This window comes from Sarcophilus harrisii, chromosome 4 (assembly GCF_902635505.1).
Source record: "Sarcophilus harrisii chromosome 4, mSarHar1.11, whole genome shotgun sequence".
Taxonomy (NCBI): Eukaryota; Metazoa; Chordata; class Mammalia; order Dasyuromorphia; family Dasyuridae; genus Sarcophilus; species Sarcophilus harrisii.
In genome coordinates this window covers 13,572,844-13,586,773 of record NC_045429.1, presented here as the reverse complement: position 1 = coordinate 13,586,773, position 13,930 = coordinate 13,572,844, and the positions used below count along the sequence as shown (strand labels likewise).

The window sequence follows — 13,930 nt, the reverse complement described above, 5'->3', positions numbered from 1 at the left end:
CCAGTGTCTTCCTTCCAGTGATCCTCTCTGGAGCTTTTGTGTTTAATTTGTTCTCTCCCCCATTAGAGCGTGAGGTTTTCGAGGGCTAGGACTATCTCTAACATTTAGCATAGAGCAGTAAGACAGGGGCACAGTAGATAGACCACAGGCTTGGAGTTATGAAGACCTGACTTCAAATCCAGCTGCAGACACTTCCTAGCTGGGTTATCTTGGATGAATCACTTACCCCTGTTTGCCTCAGTTTTCTTGGCTGTCAGATGATCCAGAAGAGGAAATGGCAAACCACTCCAGTATCTGCCAAGAAAACCCAAAATGGGGTCACAAAATATTGGACGTGACTGAAAAACCAGCACTTATTACAGTTCTTGACATAAATAGGTGCTTAATAAATGTTTATTGATTGATTAATTAGGACATTCTTTTCCCAGTCTATTTTGTTATACATAGTTTGGGGAAATAATCCTCCTTTCTTAATCTACTAGCAGTAAGTTATTATTATATACATTATATTGCATATTATATATCATATGAATTATAATATCTGTATTATGTATTGTTATATACATTCTTCCTTGAGTACCTATTGCTAGCACGTGTTTAAGATGACTTTTACACAGCTTTGGGGAAAAAAGAGGTAGGATAGACTAAAATGCTTAGTGACAAACTCATTTGTGTTATTTAGCATAATTTAGCAGTTTGCTTTATTTTGAAATGAAATAAAATGAGATGAAATATTGAATTCTTGGTAGATTTCTTTTTGTGAACTTGGGCTAATAGAACCTATTTTCTTGTTTTTCAGGTACTTCAATAGCAGTGATAACAATTTACAGTACTGGGGTCTAGACTATCCACCTCTTACAGCCTACCACAGTCTTTTATGTGCCTATGTGTAAGTTATTCATCTTGAACAAGTTCATAATAGTACCTGGCATGTACAGACATTTGCCAAGCACTTTTCAGATATTTTTTCATTTGGTCTTCACAACAACCCAGGGATGCAGGTGCTATTATCCCCATTTTGTAGATTGAGGAAACCAAGGAAGACAGCAGTTAAGTGACTTGCCCACAGTCACACAGCTGGTATGTGACTGAGGTCAGGTTTGATATCATGGCTTCCTGACTCCAGGCCTGTTATTTGTGCACAATGGAACCTCCTTGCTGCCTTACCCTTCTTACAGTGATGCTAGGAAGTCTTTTTCAGTAGCATCATTTTGTTGTAGAGAGAAAAAAGACTGAGGTGCTTGACTTAAAGTTTGGGGAGAGAAGCTTTCCTATAGCTCGGCTTCCCATTACTCTCTGTGTATTGGAAGGTCAAAGGTTATTTGCTTTTGTAGTTCATAGAGGATTATACCAATTTAATTAGACTGAACTGTTGGCTTTGAATAAATGTAAGGTAATAATCCAGCTTTTCCTACAAAGCAAAAATGCCTGTTTTAACTCATGTTTTTTGGATAGTAATATGAGTAGTAGGTCATTTGTTGGATAGGAAAGTTTGCTTTGTGGATTTCAGAGGATCTGAAGAATGTATATTGAGACAATAGTCTGAATGAGAATTACTATAGCATCTACCTTTCACTTAGAAACGGGATTGTAATGGCTTCCCCCATTTACATTTGAAATAGAGTTCATCGATGATTCAGATTTGGGGTTTGAGGCAGCTTTGTTTTAGAACATGTTCAGTATATTGGGAGAAGTATGCACAGCATTCCCCTCAAGCCCATGCGTGTGGGCTCGTCAGTCTTGCAGCTTTGACAGTTCCACATTTTTGAAAAAAATTAGTGTGATTATTTTGGAAAAAATTTTTTTTAATTTTATCTTTTCTGTTCTGTGTTGAAGGATGATAGTGTGGAATTAATTCCAGTGTTTGTAACCTAGCTTACATCTTTTCTGTCTCTCAGCCCCCAGACTACTCCAGGCCCTCATTCGCTGCTGCCAGAGTGGGCACACCCAACCACGGGCCTCCTGCCAAAGAAGGCACACGTTGAATCCTTGAGTCTGGCCTTTGGCCACACTCGTCTCCCACTACTCCCCTTTCACATACTCTAGCCAAGAGATATCTGTGGTGCAGAGGGCTTCTCACTCCAAATCTAGCACTTGGTCCGCAGTGCTTCTCAAGGGGCCGTACGCTCCTTGGGGAACCCCCTCCCGCCCTGCCCTTTGTGGGGTTCAGCAAGTGCCTTTGGGGAAGCCTCAGCAGGGGCTTTTCAGGCCCTGTGGTGACTCTAGGCCCCTACTTCATAGCACGGATGGTCTCACAGATCTTAAGTGAAAGTCAAAGGTCTCTTGTGACCATGTTGCTTCAAAACAAAAATGGCTTATTCTCAGCATAAGCTCAGATGCTCCTATTGTGGACAGCGATGGTGGCGAAGAGGTTAGGGAACATCTGGGCTGAAGCATCTCCGTGTTTTCTTTTACAGGGCAGAGTTTATCAATCCAGACTGGATTGCCCTACACACATCCCGGGGCTACGAGAGCGATCAGCATAAGTTATTCATGCGTTCTACAGGTAGGAGAGCACTGTGGTTTGAATTTAAGAAGAGGAGGAGAAGGGAAGAAGCATTTGTGTAGTGCCAGCTGTGTGCCAGGCACTGTACCAAGCACTCACAAATATTATCTCCTTTAATTTTCACAATAGTCCTTAGGGCTAGCTAATGCTAACTAGTTGTTAACCCCATTTTAAAGTTGAGGAAACTGAGGCAAACAGGTGAAGTAACTTGCTCAGTCACACAACTAGTAAGTGTCCGGGGTTGGATTTGAACTCAGGGCTTTTTAACTTCTTGTTTTAACTCCTAGCACTACACTCCTGTATTACCTTATTGCTGGTATAACTCAAGACATTTTATTTTTCTCATTTTGGAAGCATTAACAAAGGTAAATTAGTGATAATCACATCTTTTGTAGGGGCTAAATTTTAAAATTACTAGAAGGAGAAAATTATTTGTAGTCAAAATTACCTTTGGATATTTCTTCATTTGCCTGTAAGGTACAATATAGTACAGTATATAAGCTATATCTACACCTGAAGAAAAGGGGTTAGTGTTTCTTTAAGACAGAAATTCTTGACCTTTCTTGTGTCCTGGACTCCTTTGGCAGGCTGGCTGGATCTTAGGCAGCCCTTCCAGCCCTTCTCTAAATAATGTTTTTCAATGTATTAAATAAGAGTAATATATAGGGCCATAAAGGGAACCGATTATGTTTAAATTGTTGCTAAATTTTTTTTAAAAAGGAATTTATGGATCTTAGGTTAAGAATCTGTCCTAAAAGCAGGTATCTGGATCAGAGAGCAAATGAATCTCATGTGGTCATTATGGAAGCATTTGATATGAATTTTACTTTTAACTCTATCCAGCTAAGCTTTGACCAGGAGAAAGTCAGGAGCCAGGACTTCTACTCGAATAGAAGAAAAAACAGATCAGGACAGAAATGGCAGGAAAACTGAGGATTAAGGTGGTCTGTACTCTCAAAGGAACGTCAGTCAGGTGCTTCCACGGCTGCAAAACACTGCCTTCTTCCTGCTTTACTGGGAGATCAGAGAGAGCCCAGCAGGGACGTTCTGGCTGACCAGGAGGGCCAGCTCAGTCCGTGTCTCCCAGCAGTTCTTCCTGCTGAGAATGACTAGATTCTAGGTGGGTATGTTTCAAGGGGCCCACCCAGCTTATCAAAAAGCTCATGGTACACAGGGCACTGAGCACTGCGGAAGGCTGAATTCTGGTCACACCTCCCAGTTTGGGGCCCATCCTGCCTACATAATTTATATAATTCTCATTCTTTTAAGTTAAATACAGTGGGAGATAGTGCCATTGAATTATGCCAGTATGATGATACCAGGTTTACCTGCCCTTAAATCTTAACATCCTGAATTGGTCTTAAAACTGATTAGATTGAATAGAAAGGAAAATGGCAATCAAGAGATCAGAGTTTCTGTATAGGTCAGCATTTCTGAATGAATGATGGTTATGTAAACAGTTCTGTAGTCTGCTTGGATAATGGTTCTTATTTTAATTCCAAATGACTTTTATTCTACAAAGTAGGACTTTGTGTTCTTTTTTTTTTTTCAAGTTAATTTAAAAAATAATTGTAATTTATTTAACATGCATTTTTTTAAAAAAAAATTGAATTCCCAATTCTCCCTCCCGCTAGACTCTTTCCCACTTTATTGAGAAGGCAAGCAGTATACTAATAATACATGTGAAATCCAAATAAGCCTTGCTGCCAAAAAAAAAAAAAAAAAACAAGACATTTTAGTAAAAAAAATTACGTTCAATCATCAGTATTCATCATAGGTCCTTTGGAATTGTCTTAATCAGGATAGCTGAGTCATTCACAGTTGATCATTCTAATGTTGCTCTTACTGGGTACAGTGTCCTCCTGGTTTGGCTCAGTTCACTTCACATCAATTCATATAAATCTTCCCAGGTGTTTCTGAGAACATCCCACGTGTCATGTCTTAGAGCCCAATAGCATATCAGGATCATAAACCCAACTTGTTTGGCCATTCCCCAGTTGCTGGGCATCCTTTCAACTTCCGGTTCCCCATCAGCACTAAAAGAGCTGCTATCGACATTTTGTATAAAAAGTCCTTTTTTTCTTTTCTTTGATTTCTTTGTGATACAGACCCAGTAGTGATACTGCTAAGTCAGAGGGTTGTGTGCATTTTTGGGCCCTATGGACAGAGTTCCAAATTGTTCTCCTCAATGCTTGGGCCAAGTGCATTAGTGCCCCAGTTTTTTTTCCCATCTCCAACAATTGTCATTTTCCCCTTCCGTCACCTTAGTCCATCCGAGAGGGGAGAGGTGGTCCCTCAAAATTGTTTTAATTGGCATTTCTCTAATCAGTAGTTATTCGGAGCATCTTTTCATAGGATTGTAGATAGCTTTGGTTTCATCTGAAGAATGAGGGTAGGCTGTTTACAAGCCAGAAGCAGCAGCTAAGCTGGAAGGCCCGAGGTGATTTTTGCCCTCTGTTCTCTCCACGCTGCTTCTGAAGGAGGACTTGGGTCCATGGATCCATCTGGCTCGTTCTGTGTGTCTGTTTCATTACCCAGGATGACGGGAGGTGCCTCTTAGCAATAGGCAAGGAGCTGTTGGCACACCTCCCGAGGGGAAAGCACCTGGAAGGGTGGGGGGGTGGGGCTAGTGCATTGTAGACCCCAAAAGGATGTTTACAGATGGTGTCTTTTGTCTTTCAGTGTTGATTGCCGATTTGATGATTTACGTACCTGCGGTCGTTTTATACTGTTGTTATTTAAAAGAAACTTCAACCAAAAAGAAGGCAAGTATCCAAAGAATTTAGTTCACGTTTCTCTTCTCATGGAAATGCTTTTCTTGTTAACTTCAAAATGAATGAAGCTGAAGAACAGATTTTATTAGTTCTGTGAAGTCGTACTACTTGGGAGTTAGGTACAATTGTTGGAGGACAGTCTATCTTCTATTAAAGATTTTCAGTTAGAAAAACTTGCTTAATGGCAGTTGTTTTAATGCCCTTTGATAACAATAACAAGATGAATTCTGGAAGATTTGTGTTCCTCTTGTATTTATTGCTAGGGGAGTGAGTAGACAGCACCTGAGGATGACCTCTGGGAGGAAGTCCTAATGCAGAGATTAGGAAAAGGGTTGCCAAGGAGATAAGTTCCTGTGTCCCTCTGCCTCTTTAAGAGACTTTCTTCCCTAGGACAGCCAGGTCTGAGGGGTGACCCTGAGAGTCTCCCCCATTCTCAGCCTTTTCGCTGGTGGCTGTTCTTCTAGAGCTCTGCCCTTTCCATTGGAGGAGAATGTGGTACTTGGCAGCCCTTAGATATTTAGGCAGAAAAAGAAACTTTTGGTAGCTGGAGGGAAAACAGCCCCCGAAGGCCCAGTCCCCCAGTTTAGGGGCTGTTCTGCTTCATTGGGTGCAGTCACTTTTCCCTGTGCACTGTTTCTCTTTAGATTGCGAGCGCCTTTTGCATCCTGCTGTATCCGGGCCTGCTTCTGATCGACTACGGACATTTTCAGTATCCTTTCCAACTTAGAATGAAGTCTTTGCGTGTTCTGAACTCCAGGCTTAGGGAGCTCCTGGGGTTGTTTGGATGATGGTTGAATTTCTGTTTTAAGAGAGTACTTGCTTTGAGGCATTTGTCATATTCACCCAAAACAGGATTTCCCAAAAGTCTTACCGTTCTGAGTTCAGATGAATTGTGTGTTTTCACACCTGGTTGGCCTGGAAGGAAGATGGTGGCAAGTCTTTGGCTCCCTGTGGGAAGCTGAGGAAAAGCGTGGTTGCCGTACACATGGGTGTGTGTCCAGGTGCTGGAGAACTGCGTCCCGGCTCCTGTGCCGTGCCCTGTGTGGGCTCGGGGAGCTGCGGAAGGCAGCCAGCATGTCACGGTCTCCTTTCCTCCCTGGAGGAGCCTCAGAAAGCTGACACTCAAACTGAAGACTGCAAGAAGTCACTTCTGAGGCGCGAGTCTGGCTTCTGGTGTCCCCGTCTGTCCCAGAGAAGAAGCCATAACGCACAGCAACTTGATTGCTTCATTAACAGCTTTTCCTTTTGAAGCCAATTTGTTTTAGTTGTAATGAAATGAATGTGTGTGTCTGTCAAAGGACGGGCAGAAGAGACTCGATTCTGGCTCTTCCGGGGTGTCTGTCTCCCCTCCGCCTGGCGGCCTCGGGTAGGCTCTTAGCACAGGGAGTAAACCCTGGCCGGTTCCTGGGGCAGCTTTTGTCAGGGCGCTGCCCTGGAGAATAGTGGGCAGCGTGGGGACGGGGGCGTTCACTGACTCCGGAGCTCAGCCATGGGCAGGAGCTGACCTGCCCCCAGAGACAGAAAGAGGGCCGGCCCGCTGGCTGCAAGTGGCCTTGGTATTGAAGGGGGAGACGGGAAAGGGAAGAGGTGCAGAAAGGAGCCGAGCCTAGAGTAGAGTAGGTGGAGGGGACTGTGGGGAGGGGGAGCTTGTAGAAGGCCTTCAGTGCTACTGCATGAAGGGCGGTGATGGGGAGCCATGGAAGGGTCTAGCAGCAGAGAAGGAAAGGGGAGAAGTGCGTTACGTAAGGGAGGCCATGATCCAGGAGCCAGGGCAGAGAGAGAGAGGCTCAGGTCTGGGAGCCATTGGCTATGGAGGTGAGGAGGGTCAGGATCCAGAATGTGGGGAAGGGTGCGGGTGCTGAAATGAAGACGGTTTGGTACTTGTAGGGACCAGGGGCTGCCCCCCACGTCTGCACTCTGCTGGTCAGTGGTCAATCCAAAGGCAGAGCGGGCCCGGCCTCCTCCTCTCTTGGCAGATTTTCTTTTGTCTTCACTTCAGCTCTGTCCTCTGTCCTTAGAACCCCCATCCCATGGTTAACAAACTAGCAAACCAGGGAGGATGTGAGAATTTTGGAGAGGTGTGGGGAAGCCTCCCGGCCTCCACTGTTGGTGGGCCCCCGATTCCCTCTGAACTAAGGGGGTGCCCCCTGCCACCGGGCACTTTGACCCTAAGTCCGTGTGGTATCCCCAGACGCCCTTTCAACCTCTCGTCTCCCAAAGCAGCCCCTCATTTGATCCAAGTGTCGACGAGGGAATGTTTGCGAAGGCCATGGCATCGTGCCTGGCCCATAGTGGGCACTTAAATGCCAGTTCCCTTCCTCCCTTCTTTTCTTCATTCTCTCCTCCTTTCCTCCCTCCCTTCCTTTGTTTCTTCCTTCCCATGTTCCTCCTCTCGACCTCTTCTTTGGTGCCGTCCTGCTCTTAGCCTTCTGGGTCCCCACTCCCCCGAGTCAGAAAGCTGCCAGGGCAAACAGTAACCCTAAATGTCTGCTACAAAATGCGCCATCTAGTGCCTAGGCTCCTAGTGCCACATGGCAATGATTTCTTTATCAATAATTTTGCATTGAACAAGCGGTAACGGGTTCCGCTCTTGCTGTCTGTCTAGTACTGAAGCACTGGGCCAAGGAGGGAGTGTTGCTGAGACAAACATAAAGGCATTCCTTGTCTTCCAGGTGCTTCTCATCTAACTGGGGACGTGGCCCAGATGCGGGAGGGGGCTCTGGGAAGGGGTGCTCTGGTTATGAGTCAGGGGTAACGGGCAGGTCTGAGAACAGAAAAATGGCTGAGTGCATTTGATTCCAGAGCCAGAGGAGCTAGAATGTTAGCTGGGGGGGTTGGTGAGGCCGGCAAGAAGGTGGGCAGAGACTAGGGAGTGGGTGGAAGTTCCAGTGATGAAAAGGGCCAAGCTTCGGGGCTTGGTCTCGAGTGTAGGCAGTGAGGTAGCTGGGGAAGGAGTCACGATTGGCCCTCGCGGTCCTAGTCCTTCCTTCATTTTACAGATAAAAACAAGTTGGTGGAAGAAAAAGTGCCGTGAAAATAGGGTGCATTTTGGTTATAACAATTGGTAGTGTTTTAATACAGCAGGTTTATTACTGCTGATTGAACATACACATAGGAGAAATCGGGGGTTCTTTGTACCTGAATGTGTGCCTGTTGGATATGCTTTTTGTTTTCAAGCTTTGAATGCACTGAACATTCATTGACTCGGTTGCTTCCTTGCTCCGTTATATGAGGACAAATTTCAGTGTATCAGTTGTAGAGCTTTTAATCCCGAACAGATCATGTGCTCTCACTCTGGATTTTGCAGGTTGTGCTCCTTACCTTTTTATCACCAGTACTGCTTCAGTGATTCATTTCTATTTGTTTCTATCTTTTAAAGAATATTCGAAGTTTTTTAGAGCACTTTATTTCCCCTGAGAAATTGTGCAGTCCTGGATAGGCTTCTTGCCTCTGGTGGATATTTTCCTTGATATAGAAACATATATAACTGTGTGAGCCTCGGCTTCGCTTTGTGGGCTGTTCTTGGCGTGTCTCACGACTGGGATGTCCCAGGGTCATTGGCGTTCTGCCTGGCCATAAATTACAAACAGATGGAACTTTACCATTCTTTGCCGTTCTTTTGCTTTTTGCTGGGCAAATGCTTGAAGAAGGGCCTGAAAGGAAAGGGGTGAGTATATTGGAAGTGCTGGAATCTAGAGAATGGTTCCAGGGACACATTTGGTGCCCTTCAAGCTGAGTGTCCTTTGCTTCCCATGGTCCCACGGTCAGTCGTGCCTGGGGTCTCCATGGCCTCCTGGCTGCCCTTCTGATTTCCTTGTCACAGACCGCCCCATGGATGTGTCCAGTTTGCATTGTCATAGTTTGGTCACTGAGTTCTTCCCAGAATGCAGTAAATCTGTTTTGATCTTCCTAAAGCAAGAGGGAAATCTGACTGGGTCATCCCCATCATCCTCCACTCGGTTAATTCCAGTGGCTCCTCTGTCCCCCACCCCAGGACCCAGGACGGAGGGCTCGGAGCCCCCTCCCCTGATGCATGGCTGTCCTTTGCTGCCTCCTGCAGCCTTCCTTGGCTTTCTTTGAGTCCCAACTGTGTTCCTCCTTAACTTCTTCCTTTTTCACCTCTGGTCACCAAGCCTTAGAGCATTTTGCTGTATTGTCTGTCCCAGTGTGGAACAGCGGTCTTGACGTTTTGTCCTCGGCCTCCAGGTTCATTATCCAGTTGGCAGACTTGGTTCAGTCAGCTGACTTGGGACTAGTTCTTGCTAGTGTCCGAATCATTCTGGCTTAAACGGGTTAAATCCCAAGACCGCCATAACGGGTACTTTAGAGGAGACAGAAAAACAGTTTTCTAGGAAGAGGGGCTAGGTCTTTGAACTGAGGTTCAGACAGTGAAAAGAAGAAATCAGAATGATGAGTGGAACCAAGGCATGGAAATGGAGGCCGCAGGGAGGGAAACAAGCATTTGTTATGGGCCTACTACCCGCCAAATACAGTCTCATTTGGTAACAAAAGGGGATAAGATTAGAGGTACAGAAAGAGAGATTAGATTGAGTATTGGGGGGCAGTTGTAGGAACCTCATCAAATGGCCTTAATCTTAATACATTAGAGGTTAGAGCATCTCCTGCACGTGTGGTTGGGGTGTTAGGAGCGGGGCTTGGAGCACGAGGCAGGGGAACAGAAGAGAACTTCTGAGTAGCAGGGAGGTCCATCCAGTGCAGGTGATTTATCAGGTCATCTTTGAGAAGGGCAGCAGCCTGCAGACCCCAGGGGAAAAGGTCCATCTCCTCAGGGACCACGCCCAGTATTCTTCTCCTGCTGATGGAGTCACATGATTTCTTAATTTTGGTGGCTTCATTTTCTCTGCTCAGTTTTTCCTTTTTTTAGAATGAAGCTCAGAACAGTTGTTTTCCATATTATTTCCTCTCCCTGTTGAGAGGATATTGTCCCAAACCCCAAGATTTGCTCACCTGCAGCCACTCTAAGTCACCAGTTTTGGGATCCACATTAGGGAGGTAGTAGTCGTGTCCTCCATCTGCCTGGGTTATCCTTAGTCTAGTCCTTTGACGTTCTTCTTTCCTCTCTTCTGCATTATGGAGCTCTGCTCCCCCTTTCTGTGAGATGTTTCCTCTAAACGAGGTTTGCCCCATGCTGCCATTTTTCCCTCATGAATTCCACCTGTGAAATGCCTTCCTTGTCCCTGTACTCAAAGTACATTTGAAATGTTGGGACAGTCTGTGCATCGCTCTACGGCCATCTGAGTCTAAGTGCTCATTCCTGGCCTCTGCAGGTGCCCTCTTGGGGGAATTCTGGAGCCTTGTGCTCACCGTTCTGTTCCCTACTTTTCTTCTGTGTCACTCAGTTTTATAGTTAGAGCTGGGCCGTTTTCTGCCCCTCTGAGAATGCACCGAATTTCACTGCATTGTTGTATTGATAACATTGTTTGTGTGAGACAGTCAATAGGGTTTAATGGATTGAGAGCCAGTCACAAAGCCAGTTCCCTCCTTTGACCCTCTGCGGGCTCCTGCGGGACCCCTGAGCTCTAGCAAGCTCTCCAAGAGTCGGGAGATACTAACCTGTGTTGGCGGAGGGAATTTCCTCCTTGGGGAGATCCCTACCCCAATTAAAGTGAAGGTCCAATCTCTATGCCCTGTTATTTGTTTTGTTTTTGCTGAGGCAATTGAGGGTAAGTGACTTGCCCAGGGTCACACAGCTGGGAAGTGTTAAGTGTCTGAGACTGGATTTGAGCTCAGGTCCTCCTGACTTCAGGGCTAGCACTCTATCCGCTGCACCACCTAGTTGCCCCCTGCCCTCTTATTTGACTTTAAATTTGAGAAATTGTTTTTAAATTGGTTATGCTGTTATTTCTTCCTGCTGCAGTTAAATGGTAGTCAGGGAGAACATGCCCTTTGTCTACATTTTCATCAGCTGGGAATTTTTTTGCTTGGGTTTTAGACGGGTTACCTCCCCCAGAACCCTTCTCTCCCTCCCTCTCCCGGCCAGCCTCTGTGTTTGGTAATATCACATACATTTTGTCCCTTGGCTTTCCATGTGAAGGGAGGGAAGGAAGCGGGAGGGTCCTTTCTAAGATTAACCACCTCCCCCACCCTGCTTGTCTTTCTGCCCCAGGTTGCTGCTGCTCATTAAACTCATGGCTACGGTGGTTGCCACCTTTGCTCTCTGCTGGCTGCCGTTCTGTACGCAAGGGGAGCAGACCCTGCAGGTGCTAAGAAGACTCTTTCCAGTTGGCCGAGGAATCTTTGAGGCAGGTTTACTGACTTTCCTTGAGCAGCCTCCCCCGTGATCTTTAGGGGTTTCATGTGGAAGACCTACAAGGGGTGTAACTGGAGCTGAGCCCTTCCGCCCGCCCTCTTTGCCAGTTCCTTAATCCGGGATTTAACCCCGAGATTTAACCCCGAACTCCGCTGGCACCTTCTAGGACAGTATACGAGGAGCTGCTAGTGATGCCATCGTCAGATGCACACTCAGGCCTCCATTTTCCCACTGAGATGGATCCCATAGTAAATGGCTGTGTCAGAAGATGTAGCTCCAAAGTCTGTAGCTTGGGAGAGAGACTGGCCAGCCTCCTGTTTCTTCTTTCAGGCCAAGAAATCACTTGGAAAACCTCAGAAACAATCAAGGCACGGTTTTAGGTTGACGTTTTGGAGGGCTCATTTTTAACTGAAAATTTTGAATCCTATCCCAATTTTATCAGTCTTCTTGATGTATTATAAAAATAGGTGTAAGTTAAGCTCAGTCATTAGATTATCCCCAGTCTAAAGGCTTTTAGCTAAAATGAACCTCAGCCAGCATGTGGAGATTCGATCTCTTAAGGAGCACTAGACAAAAGCCAGAGACATGTCCTTCAGGGTGTTGACCCTGAAGATCTGGCCCGTTTTGTTGCAAAAAAGAGAAGTTTTAAAGGAATTCTAATTAAAGACCCAGCTTCTTTAGTTCGACTTTTTAGAAAAATAAAAATCTCTATTATATTTTAAAATAATTTTTACATATATCTGCCCAGGGTTTATGAGGAACCCAAGAAGGTGGGAGTTCATATGAAAACATGTGTTTATATGTTATTTTTACCCATAATTGACTCAGATAAGTTTTATGTGAGCAGGAAATTTATTTCCTTGGCCGTTCGTTGAAATAAATCAGAAGAACTCTTGTCAGCAGAGCCAGGCCAGGGGAGGATTGTGTGGCTCTCGCACGTCATCTGACTCAGCTTCCATTTCAGAAATGGCAACAAATGCTGATGGTCAGAACATTTCTCGCTGGCATCTTAAGTGTTTGCTGGCTGGCGCTGCCAGGCTCCCCCGTTCCCTTCTAATCCCGGTCAGCAGGAGGACCATCTCCTTGCTGCTCGCACAGGGTGGTGGGAGGACGGCTTACTGCCTTCTAGCTCTTAGGCCTTCACAGCTGTGATTGAAGCAGCTGTGGAGAGGGTGGGTTTCAGGCGCATGAGAGCTGGGTTACAGATTTAATTTTGAAAGTGATCCTAGCACAACTGCTAATGTCCTTAAACTTCTTGATTTATTAGCGGTTAACCCTGTCATTGCTAGCAGCAAGTTGGGCTATTTTCAGTAAATTCAGGTATGTAATAATAGCATGTGGGGAAAATAGCCTTTTGTGAACATTTCCAAAGGAAGTGATTTAGAAGATTATATTTTAAAGTTTTTTTTTGCTGCCACCAACAGCTTTGGGAGGCAAAGCAAGGAATACTTGGCTATTTTGGGCACCTCTTTCCTAAACTCTCATTAAAAACTGTACCTCAAAAGGCTGGATGTTATCTGCTCTCCCTTATAGGATAGAATATATGGAAAGGTGGGCTTTTCTCAAATTTTGGAAGTTATTTCTAAAATAATAACAATATGTTAACATAACAAAAATCTAAAACGCGCGATTCTCTCTTAAGGATAAAGTAGCCAACTTCTGGTGTAGTCTCAATGTCCTTCTGAAGATAAAGAGCCGTCTCTCCTCTCACACTCAGCTGATGCTCAGGTAGGAGTTCTTGCAGTAAGTGCTGAGTGTCCCCGTGTGTCCCGGGCTCCTTGTTCTGAATGAGGGATTTTGCAGCTCACTGAGGGCCCACCTGGCTCTGGCTGCATTGGCCCTTTGGATGAGAGCACCTCTGAAATGGACTGTTTGCCTTTAAAAAAAGGAAGGAAGAAAGGGAAGGAGAATGGAAGGAAGGGAGAGAGGAAGGAGGGAGGGTGTGAGAAAGAGAGAACACAGACCTGAATTGCCCATTGACGTGTCTTGGGCTGTGAATGTCTCACGTGGTGCCTGGCCCCAGGAGAAGGTGGTTCCCCAAAACTAATGGGGAGCCCCCAGGAAGGAGCACTTCCCCTCCCCCTCACTATGGCCTCACGCCCTGCTTGGGCGTTCTAGGCTCCCCTGTGACCTCTTGGAGGTCGGGAGATGGGCCGGGATGGGAGGTGGGGGCCGGGTCCTAACAATGATACTGCCAATGAGAGCCAGTAGCCGGCACTGATGCCTCAACTGCTCTGTGCGGGATTCTCTGGCCCGGCTCTGAGGGAGGAGCTGGTCCTGGTTCCGTTTCACAGCTAAGGGGCAGGAAGCAGGGTCGGTGACAGGCCCAGGGTCTGGTCCCGCCTCTAGGCACCCGCGTGTTCCCCCTGGCTCCCGGCC

General features: G+C 45.9%; 1 protein-coding gene across 1 annotated transcript in view; it reads left to right on the top strand.

The window, feature by feature from the left end:
- ALG6 (ALG6 alpha-1,3-glucosyltransferase) overlaps nucleotides 1–13,930 on the top strand; it is a 41,853-nt gene that overhangs the window by 21,487 nt on the left and 6,436 nt on the right. The window contains exons 4-10 of the mRNA XM_031968983.1: nucleotides 800–889; nucleotides 2,418–2,506; nucleotides 5,189–5,271; nucleotides 5,925–5,989; nucleotides 8,756–8,947; nucleotides 11,408–11,543; nucleotides 13,194–13,279. Coding sequence (XP_031824843.1) covers nucleotides 800–889; nucleotides 2,418–2,506; nucleotides 5,189–5,271; nucleotides 5,925–5,989; nucleotides 8,756–8,947; nucleotides 11,408–11,543; nucleotides 13,194–13,279 — 741 coding nt within the window. The remainder of the gene's footprint in view (nucleotides 1–799; nucleotides 890–2,417; nucleotides 2,507–5,188; nucleotides 5,272–5,924; nucleotides 5,990–8,755; nucleotides 8,948–11,407; nucleotides 11,544–13,193; nucleotides 13,280–13,930) is intronic.